Here is an 18,993-nt window from a genome sequence, read left to right as displayed (position 1 = left end):
ATGGGATTTCTTGGTGGCCATCCATTTAATTCCATTCGTTCCAACATGCTGACCCATAGCCTCTGCTGCCACGAAGAGGCCACTCTCAAGCTGGAGCACAACACCATATTCTGTCTGGGTAGCCGCCAACCTGACAGCATGAACATTGATTCCTGTAACTTCCGGCAATTTCTCCCCAATCCCTCTTTTCTTGTTCCTGTCCCTATTCAGGTTCCCCTCTTACCCCTTCTTTTCTGCCTCTTACCTCCATCTGGTTTCCCTTCTTCCCATGATCCATTCTCCTTCCCTATCAGATTCCTTCTTCTCCAGCCCTTTACCTTTTCTACCTATCTCCCACTTCTAAGCTTCTTTCTTCATCCACCTCCCCCTTCACTTATCACCTGCCAAGTTGTACAACTTCCGTTCCCCTCGCCTCCCTATTCTGGCTCCCCCCCCCCCCCCCCCCCCCCAGCTGAACTTCCTTTCCAGTCCTGGAGAAGGATCTCAGGATCTCTGTCCAAAATGTTGGACATTGATTAATTTCCTCAGATGCTGCCTGACCTGCTAAGTTCCCCAGGCATTTTGAGTGTGTTAGTCAGGAATTCCCATGGGTCCATTTTCCAAACAAAATTGAAAAAGCATCACTAATCATATAAATTTTGGAAGCAGTCGAGTGGGTTTGTGGAGGCTAAATCTGGAACTGCAGAAGATGGGATGAATGGCTATGGGTTTTGTTGCTGCTGGAATTTGCAAGCATGTAGTCACTGAAAAGAAAGCAAACTGCTGCAGAAACTCAGTGTCAGGCAGCATCTGTGGAGGCAAAAAGAATGGTGCAGGGTCTCAACCTGAAACGTTGCCCATTCCCTGCCTCCACGGATGCTGTCTGAGCTGAGTTCCTGTAGTGTGCTGGTTTTCTGCTCCAGATCCCTGGGGAGGTACACTGAGATGTTGTTGGGTAATGGTAAGGAACCCCTGTCTTAGAGGTATGAGATTGAGGGATGAATCTGAGTGTGCATAAAGTTGAGGGACATCAATAGGGTGAGTGCATAGTATTTTCCCAAGGTTGGGAACCGAGAACTAGAGCATCCGATGGGAAGCTTTTTCCACCCGGGGGTGGTCAGTATATGGACAGAGCTGCCAGGGAATGTGTCTGAAGCAGAAATATTAACAACATTTAAAAGGTACTTGGATAGGTACATGAATAGAAACAGTTTAGAACAGGGTTCCCAACCTATTTTATGCCTACTATGCCAACTATTAACTGAAGGAGCCATGTATCCCTAAGTTGGGAATCACTGGTTTAGAGCGATATCAGTCAAACACGGACACTTGGACTAACTTGGATGGGCGTGGGTCATTTGAGCTGAAGGGCCAGTTTCTTTGCTCTATGACTTATTAATCCCTCACCTGCAGCATTGAAACTAGTTGTAGCATTCCTATATTTGCCCACAGATTGGCTGATTGTATTTTCGTAACTTGTGAGAAGTAGCCAAAAGTGCTGAGAGTGGTTGCAGTTTTCTCCTCGACTGATGCTGTTGTATAGCGCATGGGAAGGTACCCGTCAGCTGAGTTTTTTTCATGGTCATCTTGTGAAAAGTGGCAAAGCCCGGTTAATAGATTCTGACTTAACATGGAGGGAGGTGAGGGGTAGCATTTTGGACTGTTGTGGTTGGTGATTGTCGGAGTAAGTTTAACTACAGGTGACTTGAGCGCTTGTCATTTTTCTTGCCTTCAACCTTGCACCTCAGTCATCCCAGAGTTATCTGCCATCTTGCTCTGTTACCCCATGAGATCACAGCTGAGTGCTGTACATCAATAGACAATAGACAATAGGTGCAGAAGAAGACCATTCGGCCCCTCGAGTCTGCACCGCCATTCTGAGATCATGGCTGATCATTCACTATCAATACCCAGTCCCTGCCTTGTCCCCATATCCCTTGATTCCCCTATCCATCAGATATCTATCCAGCTTCTTCTTGAAAGCATCCAGAGAATTGGCCTCCACCGTCTTCCGAGGCAGTGCATTCCACACCTCCACAACTCTCTGGGAGAAGAAGCTCTTCCTGAACTCTGTTTTAAATAACTGACCTCTTATTCTCAATCCATGCCCTCTGGTACTGGACTCTCCCAACATCTGGAACATATTTCCTGCCTCAATCCTATCAAATCCTTTAATTATCTTAAACGTTTCAATCAGATCCCCTCTCAATCTCCTCAATTCCAGCGTGTACAAGCCCAATCTCTCCAATCTCTCTGCGTAAGACAGCCCTGCCATCCCAGGAATCAACCTAGTGAATCTACGCTGCACTTCCTCAATTGCCAGAATGTTCTTCCTTAAACCTGGAGACCAAAACTGTACACAATATTCCAGGTGTGGTCTCACCAGGGCCCTGTACAAATGCAAAAGAACATCCTTGCTCTTGTATTCAATTCCCCTTGTAACAAAGGCCAACATTCCATTTGCCCTCTTCACTGCCTGTTGCACTGGCTCATTCACCTTCATTGACTGGTGAACTAGGACTCCTAGGTCTCTTTGCATTTCTCCCTTACCTAACTCTACACCATTCAGACAATACTCTGCCCTCTTGTTCCTGCTTCCAAAGTGGATAACTTCACATTTATTCACATTGAATGACATCTGCCAAGTATCTGCCCACTCACTCAGCCTATCCAAGTCTCCCTGTATTCTCCTAAAGTCCTCTTCACATGTCACACTGCCACCCGGTTTAGTATCGTCAGCAAACTTGCTGATATAGTTTTCAATGCCCTCATCTAAATCATTGACATAAATCGTAAAGAGCTGTGGTCCCAATACAGAGCCCTGTGGTACCCCACTAGTCACCTCCAGCCAGTCTGAGAAACACCCATTCACTGCTACCCTTTGCTTTCTATCTGCCAACCAGTTTTCTATCCATGTTGAAACCCTGCCCCCAATGCCATGAGCTCTGATTTTACTCACCAGTCTCCTATGTGGCACCTTATCGAATGCCTTCTGAAAATCTAGGTACACAACATCTACTGGCTTACCCTCATCTAACATCCTTGTTACACCCTCAAAAAACACCAACAAATTAGTCAAGCATGATTTGCCCTTGGTAAATCCATGCTGGCTCGGCCTAATCCTATTCCTGCCATCTAGATGTGCCACTATTTCGTCCTTAATAATGGACTCAAGCATCTTCCCCACGACTGACGTTAGGCTAACAGGGCGATAGTTCTCCGTTTTCTCCTTCCCTCCCTTCTTGAAAAGTGGGACAACATTAGCCACTCTCCAATCTTCAGGAACTGATCCTGAATCTAAGGAACATTGGAAAATGATTACCAATGCATCCGCAATTTCCTGAGCCACCTCTTTTAGAACCCTCGGATGCAGACCATTTGGACCCGGGGATTTATTAGCCTTCAGTCCTACCAGTCTACTCATCACAGTTTCTTTCCTAATGTCAATCTGTCTCAGTTCCTCTGATATCTTATGACCCTGGCCCATCCATACATCTGGGAGATTGCTTGTGTCCTCCCTGGTGAAGACAGATCTAAAGTATGCATTAAATTCTGTTGCCATTTCCCTGTTTCCCATAACAATTTCTCCCAATTCATTCTTCAAGGGGCCAACATTGTTCTTAACTATCTTCTTTCTCTTCACATAGCTAAAAAAGCTTTTGCTATCCCCTTTTATATTCCTGGCTAGACTGAGCTCATACCTGATTTTTTCGCTCTGTATTGCTTTTTTAGTTAAGATCTGCTGTTCCTTAAAACTTTCCCAATCATCTGTATTCCCACTCATCTTAGCCCTGTCATACTTCTTTTTCTTTAATGCTATACAATCTCTGACTTCCTTTGTCAACCACTGTGGCCCCTTCCCCCTCTTTGAATCCTTCCTTCTCATTGGAATGAACTGCGTTTGCATCTTTTGTATTATGCCCAAGAATATCTGCCGCTGCTGATCCACTGTCTTTCCTGCCAGGGCATCCGCCCATTTAACTTTGGCCAGCTCTTCCCTCATGGCTCCGTAGTCTCCTTTATTTAACTGCAACACTGACACCTCTGATCTGCCCTTATCCCTCTCAAATTGTAGATAAAAACTTATCATGTTATGATCACTACTTCCTAATGGCTCCTTTACTTCAAGATCACTTATCAATTCCTGTGCATTACACATCACCAAGTCCAAAATAGCCTCGTTCCTGGTTGGCTCAAGCACAAGCTGTTCCAAAAATACATCCCTTAGACACTCCACAAACTCCCTATCCTGGGGTCCAGCACCTACCTGATTCTCCCAGTCCACCTGCATGTTGAAATCTCCCATAATGACTGCATTACCTTTAGCACATGCCAATGTTAACTCCCTAATCAACTTGTACCCAATATCCACGCTACTGTTTGGGGGCCTGTACACAACACCCATTAGGGTCTTTTTACCCTTACTGTTCCTCAGCTCAATCCACACAGACTCTACTTCCCCTGTTCCCAAGTCACCTCTTGCTAAGGACTGAATCTCATTCCTCACCAACAGGGCCACCCCACCCCCTCTTCCCATATTTCTGTCTCTACGATACCACGTATACCCTGGTACACTCAATTCCCAGGCCTGATCCCCTTGCAGCCATGTCTCCGTTATCCCAACAATATCGTAGTTCCCCATTTTCATCTGAGCTTCAAGCTCATCTGTCTTATTTCTGACACTACGTGCATTCAAGTATAGAATTCTTAGCCCATTCCTCCTCTCTTTGCTTAAAACACTGTCTACTGTACCTAACCCAGCTCCTTGAACTTCCTTCGGGAAAATTGCACCCTGAATTTTGATGACCTTCTCAAGATCACCCAAACCTTGTACACATTTAACCCCATGCACCTTCTGACCAACCCTCTGGATCTGGATCCCTGCCCCCTGCACATCTAGTTTAAACCCCCCCCCCGAGCAGCACTGGCAAACACTCCTACAAGAATGTTAGTACCCCTCCGGTTCAGATGTAGACCATCCCTTCGAAACAGATCCCAATGTCCCTGGAACAAAGACCAATTATCCAAAAATCTGAACCCTTCCTTCCTGCACCATGCTCTCAGCCTCGTATTAATGTGCATAATCATTCTATTCTTCGCCTCACTCACACGTGGCACAGGTAGCAATCCCGAGATTGTCACCCTGGAGGTCCTGCCTTTCAGCTTCACTCCTAACTCCCTGAACTCTCTAAGCAGGACCCCCTCACTCACCTTACCTACATCATTGGTCCCTACATGGACCACTACATCTGGGTTCATGCCCTCACTCTCAAGAATAGCCTGCACCCGATCTGAGATGTCCGGACCCTGGCACCAGGGAGGCAACATACCATCCGAGACTCCCGATCTGCCCCACAAAATCTCCTATCTGCCCCCCTAACTATAGAGTCCCCTAAAACTATCGCTCTCTTCTCTTCCCTCCTCCCCTTTCTAGTTGAGGGTTCAACCTCTGTGCCAGAGGCAGGACCACTACAACTCATTCCTGGTAGGTCATCCCCATCAACAGTATCCAGTACGGTATACTTATTGTTAATGGGAATGGCCGCAGGGGTGCTCTGCTCTCTCTGCCTGCTCCCCCTGCCTCTCTGGACCGTCACCCATCTGCCTACTTCTTGGTTTTTTGGTGTGTCTGCCTCCTGATAACTCCTATCTATCTCTGCCTCTGCCTCCCGAATGATCCGTAGTTCATCCAGCTCCTGCTCCAACTCCCTAACTCGGTCTGATAGGTGCTGCAGCTGGACGCACCTTTTGCAGGTGTGGCCATCAGGGACAACTGTGTTGACCCTGACCTCCCACATACTGCATACGGAGCACACCACTGCTCTGACTGTCTCCCCCATACCTGAACTGGATTAATAGAATAAGTCTAAAAAGCACCTAGCGACCTTACCTTCTTCCCCTCAGCGAGCAATCACACAGGCTTACCGAAGTCCCCTTATGCCGAAGCCCACTTAGCCAAAGCCCAGGACTCTGCTTCCACAGACTCCGCTGCCCTTCAAACAAACTCCTTTGCCAACTGCAGTGCCTACTTGAACTGGTCCCATTTACCTGTATCCCTATGTACCTGTCCAAATATCTTTTAAACATTGGAACTGTACCAAAGCCACAGACTTAAGACCATTTTGGCCCCTTAAGTCTATTCTAACATTCCATCATAGCTGATTTATTAACCCTCTCAGCCCTATTCTACCTTTTCCCCATAACATTTGAAACCCTTAATAATCAAGAACCTATCAACCTCCACTTTAAGTATACTTAGTGACTTGGTCTCCACAGCTGTCTGTGGCAATGACTTCCACAATTCATCACCGTCTGTCTAAAGTAACTCCTCATTTCTGTTCTAAAGGGGCGTCCTTGTATTCTGAGGCTGTGCCCCCAGTTCTAGACTACCCCATAAAGGAAATGTCCTCTTCACATCCATTCTATCTAGGCCTTTTAATATTCAGTAGATTTCAATGCAATCCCCTCTTTATTCCAATAGGTTCTTCAGGTACAATGTTCCCTTAAGAAAACCATGCTGACTTTGTCCTATCTTGTCCTGTATCACCAAGTACTCTATAACCTCATCCTTAGCAATTTACTCCAACATCTTCCTGACCACTGAGGTCAGGCTAACTGGTCTATAATTTCCTTTCTGCTGCTTTCCTCTTTTTTTTAAAAAGTGGAGTGACATTTGCAATTTTCCTGTCCCCTAGAACCATGCCAGAGTCCAATGGTTTTTGAAAGATCATAACTAATGCCTCCACAATCTTTACCGCTTCCTCTTTCAGAACCCTTGGATGTAACAGAGTAACAGATGTACCCTTGGATCTTTCAGCTTTTTGAGCACCTTCTTCCATGTAATAGTAACTACACTCACTTCTCTTCCCTCCCACCCCTCAACAACTGGCATACTGCTAGTGTCTTCCACAGTGAAGACCAATAGAAAATACTCATTTAGTTCAGCTGCCATCTCTTTGTCCCTTATTATTGTTTCTCCAACCTCATTTTCTAGCAGACCTATATCCACTCTCAACTTTTGTTTTATATACTTGAAAAAGCTTTTTCTATCCACGTTGATATTATTTGCTAGCTTGCTCTCATATTTCATCTTTTCCCTCCTAAATATCCTTTTAATTGCTCTCTCTAGGTTTTTAAAAGCTTCCTAATCTATCTTCCCACTAATTTTTTCTTTGTTGTATGCCCTCTCTTTTGTTTTTACATTAGCTTTGTCTTCCCTTGTCAGCCACTGTTGTACACTTTTGCTATTTGAATATTTCTTCATTTTTGGAATACTTCTATCCTGCATTTTCCTCATTTTTTCCCAGAAACTCACGGCATTGCTGTCCTGCCAGCAGCTCCTTCCAATTTACTTTGGCCAACTCCTCTCTCATACCACTTTACTCCACTGAAAAACCGCTTGTCAGGCTTTACTTTTTCCCTGTCAAATTTCAAGTTGAACTCAGTCATGCTTGTCATCTTGGGGGTTTTTTTGTGCTGCATGGGCTCTGGAGTTAACAATTATTTCACTCTCTACGCTTGTGTACTGTGATGTTAATTGTGAATCTTGGGTCTGAGTAGTGTTTATCTTGTTTTTTTTGTGCTGCATCGGCTCTGGAGTTACAATTATTTCACTTTCCTTTACGCTTGTGTACTGTGATGTTAATCTTGGGTCTGAGTAGTGTTTTTCTAGAGACTTTTTATTCATCACTTTTTATTTCCATTTCCAGTGGAAAGTTCTTCAAAGTGAAGCTGGGATCGAGCTTGGCAGCTGGTGCCAGAGTTAAGCTGACCATCGAAACCACGTTCACTCACGTCCTGCGGCCTTTCCCGACACACATTGCCCAGGCTGAGAAACAGTTTGTGGTGTTTGAGGGCAGCCATTACTTCTACTCGCCATACCCCACCAAGACCCAAATAACTCGGGTCAAGCTTGCTTCGAAGAACGTTGAAAGTTACACCAAACTTGGAAACCCCAGCAAATCTGAGGACTCCATCGAATATGGGCCATTCAAGGACATCGCTCCCTACAGCCAGGTGACAAGAACAACAGTTTTTGTTTCGTTCTCCACTCTTTCCTTGCCACCTTCGGCAAACTTCCCACACCTTTAATTTCAGTGAGTCGAACAGCATCTGCTTGGAGGGGAGGAATTGCTGACATTCAGTTTTGATCTTTGCATTGGGGCTGGGTTCCATTGCAGAGATTTGCCCTGTAACATCGGCAATTCCTCCCCCCACAGACAGTGGGTAACTTCACTCACCTCAACACTGAACTGATTCCCTGACCTATGGCCTCTACAACTCATGTTCTCAGTGACACATCCTGTACCAGGGGTTCCCAACCTTTCTATATACCATGGACCAGTAACATTAACAAAGGGGTCCGTAGACCCCAGGTTTGGAATCCCTGCCCTATATGTACTTTCCTAACAGATTTACTTATCGTTCTGCTGAGTTCTTCCAGAAAATTGCTTGTTGCTCTAGATTCCAGCATCTGTAGTGTCTTGTACCCTGCCTGTATATTGCCAGTTTCAGTTAGAATTGTCCCTTGCTGCATGGTTTTGGTGAGGGCAGAGTTCTACTTACTGTTTGTAGCCACTACACCAGCTGTAGTTGAAACCTGTTGCGTGTGGTGGGAGAGGGGCGTCTTTGAGATTTGTTTCTGCCCATTAGGGTTGCATATTACACATTTAATGTTGCTGGGCCTTTAGTAAACGGAGAAAAGTCAACCTTGTGAATAAAGCAAAGGAACAAAATTACTAAGACCATAGGCATAGGAGCAGAATTAGGCCATTTAGCCCATCAAATCTGCTCCACCGTTCCATCATGTCTGATTTATTATTCATCTCAACTCCATCCTCCTGTCTTCTCCCTATAACCTTTGATACCCTGACTAATCAAGAACCTATCAAAGTCTGTTTTAAAAATACCCATGACTTGGCCTCTAGCCATCTTTGGCAATAAATTCCACAGATTTATCACCCTCTGGCTAAAGAAATTCCTCCTCGTCTGCTTTAAAGATCGTCCTGGTATTCTGAGACTTCCTCACTGTAGGAATCAAGTGGCCCTGCATCCACCTTATAAATTTCCCACAAAGCAACTGGGATGTATCGGAACCTCTGCGTAGACAGGATAGGATTAACATCAGGCAGACCTCCAGCACTGAATTCTGACAGCTGGCCACCCTTGCTGGGTTGTCCTTGCAAACATCTGTGGACCCCTGGCTAAATTTGCAGGTACTGGCCATAGAGATTTACTTGTGAAAATGGAGCTGAAGATTAGCACACACACAATGCTGGAGGAATTCAGCCGGTCAGGCAGCACTTATGGAGGGAGATAAATAGTCAACATTTCGGGCTGAGACCTTTCATCGGGAACTGCAGATGCTGGAGATCTGGGAGGTGGGGTTAAAATGCGGAGCTAGTTAGGCAGAATCTGAGGGGAGAGAGAAGGATAAATTCTCAGCTCGGTCTCTTCAGAGAATTAATTATATGTTACAGAAAGGATTAATATATTAGTATGCAGGCGGTGGGAAAATTATCCCTCTTGTGTTTATTGATCTGTAGAAATTCAGAGTCACTTTGATCTGGTATAGGCCCTTATTAACCTAGTCCTGCTTCATTTGCCTTTCTTGGGGACTGTGTTTAATAATTATGTGTCATGTTACAGTAGGAGAGGAATGGCGGATATTGTTGTATCTGCTTTTTCAGTGCAGAACAGGCCGTTCTGTCCCAACAAGCCCGCCATCCAGCAACTGGCCTTTTTAGCCTTGGCCTAAACACAGGACAAACCCTAATGACCAATTAACCTACTAACTGGTGTATCTTTGGACTGTGAGAGGAAGCAGGAGCACGTTTGTTTGTGTGTGTTCTGTGATCCCAGCTCGCATTTGATCTTGTGGCTCCTTCTTGCCTCTCTCGGGTATCTTGGCTTTTCCATTGGCATTTTGTGGACCAAGACAATGAAATGTGTGTCTCCTTGAATATCAAGGTGTTAATCTTGGGGATCAGTGTTCAATTTCTGCTACTGTCTAAGGAGTTTGTACCTTCTCCCCTTGACTGCATGGGTTTCCTCCGGGTGCTCTGGTTTCCTCCCACATTCCAAAGACGTACTGATTAGGGTTAGTTGTGGGCATGCTTTGTTGCGCCGGAGACACGTGAGCTGCCCCCAGCACATCCTCAGACTGTTGCTTATGTACTCAAACCTTGCATTTCACTGAATATAGACCAGAAGAGAGAGGAGCAGAATTAGGCCTTTCGGGCCATCGAGTCTGCTCCACCTGTTCATCGTGGCTGATTTATTTTCCCCCTCAACACATTTTTCTGCCTTCTCCCTGGAACCTGTGATACCCTTACTAATCAAGAACCTATCAGCATCTGTTTTAAATAAACCCAGTGACTTGGCAGCCTCAGCTGCCTGGCAATGAATTTCATAGATTCACCACTCTGGCTGAAGAAATTCTTCCCCATCTCTGTTCTAAGTAGACGTCCCTCTGTTCTGTGGCTATGTTATTTCAGTGTGCATGTGACAAACAAAATTAATCGTTAAATCTTTCCTTTGCAACAATATCCTAAAAAGGGAAAGCGTTAAAGTTCTCAGAGCTGCACAGGCAATGCTCTGCTGCACTAAGTTCAGTACTTCTAAAATTGAGTGTGATTTGCATTTATAATGCAATACTTCTTGCAAAAGAGATCCATTCTTCATAAGAGTATTTCTGCAGCTTAAATACTATTGTAAGTGACTAATAATTGTTTAATAGAGATACTGCCAGTTGTACCTTCCCAATATCCAGCAGCCTCTGGCAAAAGCTGCAAATAATTCCTGTCATCTATGAACTAAATTGTATTTCCTGTCTTGTATATTTTCCCTCCTTGTAACAGTTTCCCCAGCACCAGAAGCAGGTGTTAGTGTGGCCATGGCTTTCCTATCAGCTACTCGGAACAAAATGTGCTTGCGATCACTTCACATGTTCCCTTGGCACAGGGTTCTGTGGCTGATTAATGACTTCCCTGTGCACTTGAGCGACTGTCAAAGCACAGCTGCAATTTGCCATATCCTTGCGTACACACACTCACTCACTCAGCACCTGAGATGATTCTTCTCTGAGCAAGTGTTGGATCTGCTGCACCAAACTTGGCATGCCACTGTTAACTCTTGCAGGGTTAATTAGCTGGGCAGTTGTAGGGAAGGCAAGTGATTAGATCAGGTCCTGAAGAGGGGTTTTGGCCAGAAACGTCAACTGTTTATTCAGTTCAGCCCAACCTGTTGAGTTCCTGCAGCATTTTGTGTGTGTGGTTCTGGATCTCCAGTGTCTGCAGATTAGCTTTACTTGTCACATACATTGAAGCAGACGGTTAAATGTGTTTGCATCAAACAGCCAACGCAGTCTGAGGATGTGCTGGGGTCAGCCGGTACGTGTCGCCATGCTTTCAACACTAACATAGTGTGTCCACAACTTACCTGAAACTGTACCACTTTGGAGTGAGGGAGGAAACCAGAGTACCGAAGGAAACCCTCATGGTCACAGAGAGAACGTACAACCTCCTTGCAGACAGTTAAGCAACTACCTGTTATGCTATCCTGCCACTCCTTGCTCTCAGTTGAGTGTCTGCTCTCTCTGTATCAGGTGTCTATGAGAGCAGGACTGAGTCTGATGAGCACAATTTATGCCGACTGTTCTCACTGATGTGCTGTACTGTCCTTTCAGGACCCGCTGAGGGTGCATTATGAGAACAACAGCCCTTTCTTGGCCATTGTCAGCATGACACGCCTCATTGAGGTGTCGCACTGGGGGAACATCGCTGTGGAGGAGACCATCGACCTGAAGCATTGTGGCGCCATTCTGAAGGGGCCTTTCTCCCGCTATGATTACCAGAGGCAACCGGACAGTGGGATATCCTCTGTTAAATCCTTCAAGGTATGTCTCACATCCAGGAGCATAGAACTTAGCACAGTGTACATTCAGCCCTTCAGAACACAATGTTGTGTCGTCTTTTACCCTACTCCAAGATCAATCCTTCCTCACACCTAAGCCTTGAATTTTTCTTTCATCCATGTGCCTGTCTAAGAGTCTCTTAAATGTCCCTAGTGTATCTGCCTCTGTCACCATCCCAACAGTGTTTCATGCACCCCACCCAACACTCTGTATATTTAAAAGATCTCATCTCTGACATCTCCACACACTGTCTCCCTCCTCCTCCCCCCCCCCCCCCCCCCGCCTGTATTTTCCTCAAATCTGCTTAAAATTATGCCATCTCATATTGCCCATTTCCTACCTGGGAAAAAGTCTCTGGCTGTCCACTTGATATACGCCTCTTATCTTGTACGCATCTATCAGGTCGCTTTTCATTCTCCTTCACTCCAAAGGAGATGAAAGAAACTCCCGTTCCAAGGTGCTTCGCATTGAGGAATACAACTTATATCACAGAAATCTCATCCTGAATGACCCCACCCTTCTACTGACCCCCACAGGGGTAGGAGGTCAAATCCAGGGTGGATTTTATCCACATGTAGATTGATACTAATGTACCAGGAGAGAGGAACATCTGCATAACTATAGCGACCTTCACCAGCTCTGCATCTCACCTCTGATGTGACTGACTCCAGCTGGCAGGCCCACATTTCTTAGTTTGAGGCTCTGATTTAACTGGAAGCTATTGTGACAATCTCTCTGCTGTCCATTCCAGACCATCCTCCCTGCTGCTGCCCAGGATGTTTACTACCGTGATGACATTGGGAACATCTCCACCAGCCACTTGGTTGTCCTGGATGATTCTGTAGAGATGGAAGTCCGTCCTCGCTTCCCGCTGTTTGGCGGCTGGAAGACCCACTATGTCATTGGATACAACCTGCCCAGCTATGAGTACCTGTACAACATCGGTCAGTACCAGTCCCAGCTTTACAGCTTAAACAGAGATTGATACAGAATTGGGTTTATTTTCACTGATGGACATGGGCACCTACGTGTATACAGCTAGGGAGACTTTTGCACAGCGCTTTAGTAATTTTGTGTATTGCACTATATTGGTGCAAAAAAAACAAATTTCTTGATGTATGTGAGTGATGATAAACCTGATTCTGATATGAGTCTCTATTGTGGACTGAGAATGGGAAGGTGACAGGGAGAGGGGAATCATGGTTAGGGAGAGGGGAGGGAGCAGGAAGCACCAGAGAGGCATTCCGTAATGATCAGTTGTTTGGAGTCAAATGACCTTGCCTGGTGTCTCACGGCTGGGTGTATCTTCATCAGCACCACCCGCTGCCCCAGCACTCCTCCTCTGCCACCTGTCTCTCACCACTCCCAACATCCTTCACTCCCGCCTGATTTACAAACTTGCTCTCCGCTCCATGTTAACAATTACAGAACTGTGCAAAAGTCTTAGGTGCCCTAGCTATAAATTTGCATGCCTAAGGCTTTTGCGTAGTACTGTATGTCAGGAAATTGTTCTGTGGCACCATTAAAGTGTAATACATAAAATATACTATAACTTACAAAATACAAATTCTGCAGAGGAGGAATACTGAGGTAATGTTCATGGACTGATCAGAACTCTTGATAGTACAGGGGAAGAAGCTGTTACTGAAGTGTTAGGTGTATGTCTTCACCTCCCTAATTGTAGTAATGAGCAAAGTGATTTACCAGCTTTCCATTTGGAGACTGGTCTTCAATCTGTCTAGTCGCAGGTCTCTTGTGAGATGGATCAGAGATGGCACTTGTTGGTTTGGGCAGTACTGCAGTTGTAAGGTCAGTCCCTGGGGAAAGGTTTCAAAGGTACATTTAATGCCAAAGAAATGTATACAGTATACATCCTGAAATGCTTTTTCTTCACAACCAACCACAAAAACAGAGGACTGCCCCCCAAAGGATGAATGACAGTTAAATGTTAGAACCTCAAAGTCCCCCCAGCTCCCCTCCCTCCTCCCACACGTAAGTGGCAGCATGCAACGGTCCACCCTCTCTCTCTCTCCCCCCCCCCCCCCCCCCGCCCCATCGACAGAAAGAAGCTTTGGCACCCACCATTGAACACTCGTGAGCAAAGCAACAGTAAAGACACACACTTGCAGTACTCCAAAGACTGCTCATTCAACCAGTATTTGACATACCACAGGCTCTCCCCCTCTCCCCCTCTCCCCCTCTCCCCCTCTCCCCCTAATAAGAGAGAAAGGTGTCTCTGTTTCACAGCAAGATGGGAGATGTAACAAAGTACTCGCTGGTTTACGATGTTAGAAATCCGTTGCATCACTTCTCCCAAGCTCTTTGCCCAAAGATCTCTGGTGTCTCGGCACTTTAGCCAGCATGTAACTCCAGGTCAGGGTCTTCAAAATAGAGATATTAAAGATGGAAATAGAGCTGTTTCTGAAGATGCGAGCAAAGGAGTCGCCATTAAACACCATTGTCTCTTCCTAAACTCCCAACTTGCCAGCTCTTCCCAGACTACGTGGTCCTGGTTCCATCCCATTCCTGACCACTTCCCTTTCTACACAACACTCCTACTTAAAGTTAATGATGTCCTTAAGCCATTCTGGCAACACCTCGCCGGTGGGCTCCCCAACTACTTCATGTGGAAGATCTGCCCACTTACACTCCTGCTCCACCCTCTCCATCTGTCCATTACCCACACTCTGGTTCCCCTCTCTCCATTACCCCATCTGCCCTTTTCAACTCCCTCGCTTAATTCCATGCTCCAGCTTCCTCCTTGCGGTATCTGTTTGGGGTCTGGTTTCCAGCAGATTCTCAAGTTTCAGTCCTTTGTCACTTTTCACCTCCCAGCTTCTGTCACTATTCCTGATCTCCCTCTTCTCACAGTTTGCCTCTTCACCTGGGTCCACCTAACACCTGCCAGCTCTAGCTCCACCTCTTTCCCTTTGCCTCTTTATACCAGCTCTCTTGCCGGCTGGTGGTGCAATTGGATCAGCGCCAGACTCCGGAGCAAAGGCTTCCAAATTCCAATCCAAGTCTGCCCCCCCCCCCACCCGGGGCATGCTTTTCATCCGTGCCAGGTTGAGCATCGAGCCTCATTTTAAAAAGAAACAAACAAGGGTCGAGTCAGGACCGTTCATATTGTGACCCGGTTAATCCAAAAGGAGACCAATGCTGACACCATGCACCAGACAGAAATGACTGCCTGTCTGGAGCGACACGCTTAAAAAAAAAAGCAGCTCTCTTCCCTTTCACTCAACTCAACATCGACTAACACACACAAAATGCTGGAGGATCTCAGATGGTGGGGCTGAGGAGAATAAACAGTCGACGTTTCCATCAGAACTGGAAAGGACGGGGGGAGGGGGAGGAGCAAAAGGTGGCAGGCGATAGGTGAGTATGTGAGGGGGAAGGTGGGTGGAGGAGGAGATGAAATTAGAAGTGGAAGCTGATGGGATGAAGAGGTAAAGGGCTGAAGATTGAATCTGATTGGAGAGGGGAAGTGATGGGCAGACAGGGAGAAGAGGAGGAGTGAGAAAGGAGTCAAAGTGAGGAGGGAGGCGAGAGAGATTACCAAGTTAGAGAAATCGTTATTCATGCTCTTGGTTTGGAGGCTACATTCTCCCCCGTTGACACTGCCTGACCTGACACTGCCTGTCTGAGCTCCTCCATTTTGTGATTCACTCCAGATTGCAGTAACTGGTATCTTGTCTCCCTGGGTCTGGATGGTGGTTGGAGCTGACACTGACACCTTGCTGCCCTCACCCTGGGACCGATGTGACCTGTCCTTCCACTGCTGCCGATTGGTCAGTTTTACCTTTCTGTCTCCTATCAGGTGACCAGTACGCTCTGAAAATGAGGTTTGTTGATCACGTATTCGATGATCAAGTGATTGACGACCTCACCGTGAAGTTGATTCTCCCAGAAGGAGCGAGGTGAGTGATTGGGGTCCACCGCACATTCACCTCGTGTTGTAGCCGCTCCCCCTTACTGGGTGTAGGTTGGGAGCACTAGTTTTGCCTTTTCCCAGCTGATAAGTACTAACTCCCATTTAGTCTAGAGATGAAGTCCAACCGCACAAGTCTCCAGGCGCACATGTATGTGTGTTTTAAAGTCACAGCAGTAAAGCACAGAAATGGGCCCTTTGGCCCATCTAGTCTGCACTAGTTATTCGCCATTTGTTGGGTCAGCATTTTCCAAGCCTCCCTTGGTGAGTTTATCAAGCGAGCAACATCAATGTGTGCATGCAACAGATGAGCCACCGTCAGGCGGGGCTCGAACAACCTCAGGATAAATGTCATCTTCCTCGTCGTTAGTTCTTGTTATGTTTCATATGACACGACCTGGATCAACACGTTGACATCGTATGGAGGCTTGCGTCCTTTGGGCGGGGCCAGCCAAGTTGGAAGGGCTGTGGACAAGATTCCAGACGAAGACTGATCCAGTCCCTGCTCCTGAACGGGCGGACTCGTGCCTGCTCCTCCTGGGCCACACTTCATCGTGAATCAAGCCAGCAGGTTCTTGTTAACAGCGAATGAATGCACTGTGACCTCCAAGTCCCAGAATGTCGAAGGTCTGATTGAATCACAGAGACCACAGCATGGAAACAGGCCCTTTGGCCCATCTAGTCTGTGCTGAATTATTAATCTGTCTATAACCAGCCCATCTGTGTACATATCTAATTGAACCCACATCCACCACTTCCTTCCCAGCATCTCATTCAAAACTCTCACCTCTCCCTGAATGAAGAAGTTTCCTCTCAAGTTCTCCTAAAATATTTTACCTTTCACGCTTAACCTGTGACCTCTAATTCTAGTTTCAGCGAATCTCAGTGGAAAAATCCTGCTTGCATTTACATGAGATTATGTGATAGTGCAGTATAGCCGTGCTATTGTTGAATGATGGAAAATTTTGAGGGGCTGAATGGCTTCTTCCTGCTTTGTGCAGCATAGAAAATGAGTCACCACACTGAGACAGCAAGCAGATTATTTGATAAGGGATGGGGGGGGGGAGGAATCTCTTCCACCCTGTCTATGTCTGGGAAGAGTGTGATGGGACAAGCTAGAGGGAGTTTTACTCTATCTACAGTAAGTCATTGTTCTAAGTGTACTTGGCCTCTGAAACAGGAATAAAACTGTGTGTCACTAAGTTGCCTCCCCCACCCCAGTGTCAGCCTGTCTGTATTTTCTGCAGGAACATTCACTTGGACACACCATATGGGATCGACCGACAGCCTGACGAACTCCACTACACCTACCTGGACACGTTTGGCCGGCCTGTGATCATTGCCCACAAGTCAAACCTGGTGGAACAGCATATTCAGGATATTGTGGTACCTGCTGCTTTTCTCCCATTCTCAACCATTGTCCTTTGGCCCTTGTTGCTGCCATTTCTGTTAATTCAAGGGTGGTCAGACCCCTTATGCGTGACTGACCTATGTTGCAGAGCTTTGGGGAGGCACAGGAGATTTACCACGATCCTCCCTGGATTAGAGAACCTGTCTTGCAGGGTGGAGCTTTTCTCTTTGGAGCAAAGGGTGAGAGGTTGACCATGTGACATTGGAGGCTATTCAGCCCATCGTCTGCTCTGCTATTCCATCACAATCCTATTCTCCTGCCTTCTCCCCTTATTAACAAGAGCCAAGTAACCTCAGCTTTTAAGTATACTTGGTGACTTAGCCTCCAGACAATTCCTTGTCTATGACAAGAAATTCCACAGATGCATAACCCTGAAATACCTCCTCATCTCCGTTCTAAAATGACGCCCTTTTATTTTGAGCCTGTACCCCCGGTCTTGGACTCCTCGACATCCTCTCTACCTAGACCTTCCAATAGATTTCACTCCCCACCCGCCAGTTCTGAACTCCAACAAGTACAGGCCCAGAGCTATCAGACATCGACAGAAGGGGTTAACCTTGTTAAGCCAGCTCTCTGTATGTAGTGACCTTGGTGTCGTTCTTGACCAATGTGTTGTGCAGTCCTCCTTCACCTGTACTGACCAGTCACTCCTGTAGAGATGAGTTTTATTTGTCACACGTACATTGAAACATGCATTGCTCGTGTCCAGTCAAATCAACGAGGGTCATGCTGGGCAGCCTGTAAGTTTTGCCACACTTCCAGCGCCATCATAGTATGCCCACCGCTCACTAAACCCTAACTGCACGTGGGAGGAAACCCGCGTGGTCACAGAGAACGTACACACTCCTTGCAGACTGTGGTGGGCATTAACCGTAAGCTGGCACAGTAAAGCAGTGCCCTAGCCACCTCGATACTGTGCCATCCACGGAGTGGGACAGGATAATGTCAGTGTGGATGTAATTGTATGTTTCAATTACACATGACATTTTTATCTTTATTTCCTATATCCATGACTTTTCTGACCCTGGCTCCTCGATCCTCTCTTGGAAAAGAACCTATCATCTTCCCGTTTAAATATACCTACAGCCCTCTGCAGCAATGAATTCCACAGATTCACCACCCTCTGGCTAAATAAATTCCTCCTCATCTGCATTCTAAAGGGGTGTCTGTGTATTCTGAGGCTGTGCCCCCTCATTCTTTCGGCATTCCCAGCTGAAAGCAGGCGTCAGAAAGAGAAGACATCAGGCCTAATACCGGGTCCCTGTGACCCAGTGCCCCCCCTGCCAGGTTGAACTGAACCAACAGTGTTATCTGACAGGGCATAGAGTTGTGACTGTGAATAATTTTCCTCACCTCTTGTGCTCTTTCCTCCTACAGATCCATTACAACTTCAACAAGGTCCTGATGCTCCAGGAGCCCCTGCTGGTGGTGGGAGCTTTCTACATTCTCTTCTTCACTGTCATCATCTATGTCCGGTTGGACTTCTCGATCACAAAGGTGAGCTGGTGATCATGACAGAGCGGTTTAATCCTCTGAGAGTGTTCTGAGAATCAGGTTTATTAGTACTGACATCTCCAGCGTCTTTATACCAGAGTAGTGGCTGCCAGGGGTGGTGGTAGAGCCAGATACGTCAGGGACATTTAAGAAGCTCTTAGATCAGCAAATGGATGACAGAAAAGTGGGGAACTATGCAGGAGGGAAGGGTTAGATTGATCTCACAGTAGGTTAAAAGGTCGGCACAACATTGTGGGCTGAGGG

At 46.4% G+C, this 18,993-nt stretch overlaps 1 protein-coding gene across 1 annotated transcript in view; it reads left to right on the top strand.

The window, feature by feature from the left end:
* rpn1 (ribophorin I) overlaps positions 1-18,993 on the top strand; it is a 44,246-nt gene that overhangs the window by 18,337 nt on the left and 6,916 nt on the right. The window contains 6 exon segments of the mRNA XM_059943915.1: positions 7,689-7,995; positions 11,666-11,875; positions 12,645-12,837; positions 15,714-15,813; positions 17,072-17,210; positions 18,613-18,732. Of these exon segments, the coding sequence (XP_059799898.1) occupies positions 7,689-7,995; positions 11,666-11,875; positions 12,645-12,837; positions 15,714-15,813; positions 17,072-17,210; positions 18,613-18,732 (1,069 nt within the window).

This window comes from Hypanus sabinus, chromosome 19, assembly GCF_030144855.1.
Source record: "Hypanus sabinus isolate sHypSab1 chromosome 19, sHypSab1.hap1, whole genome shotgun sequence".
NCBI classification, from domain to species: domain Eukaryota; kingdom Metazoa; phylum Chordata; class Chondrichthyes; order Myliobatiformes; family Dasyatidae; genus Hypanus; species Hypanus sabinus.
The sequence above is the reverse complement of the archived record's forward strand: the minus strand, read 5'-3'. Positions and strand labels throughout refer to the sequence as shown.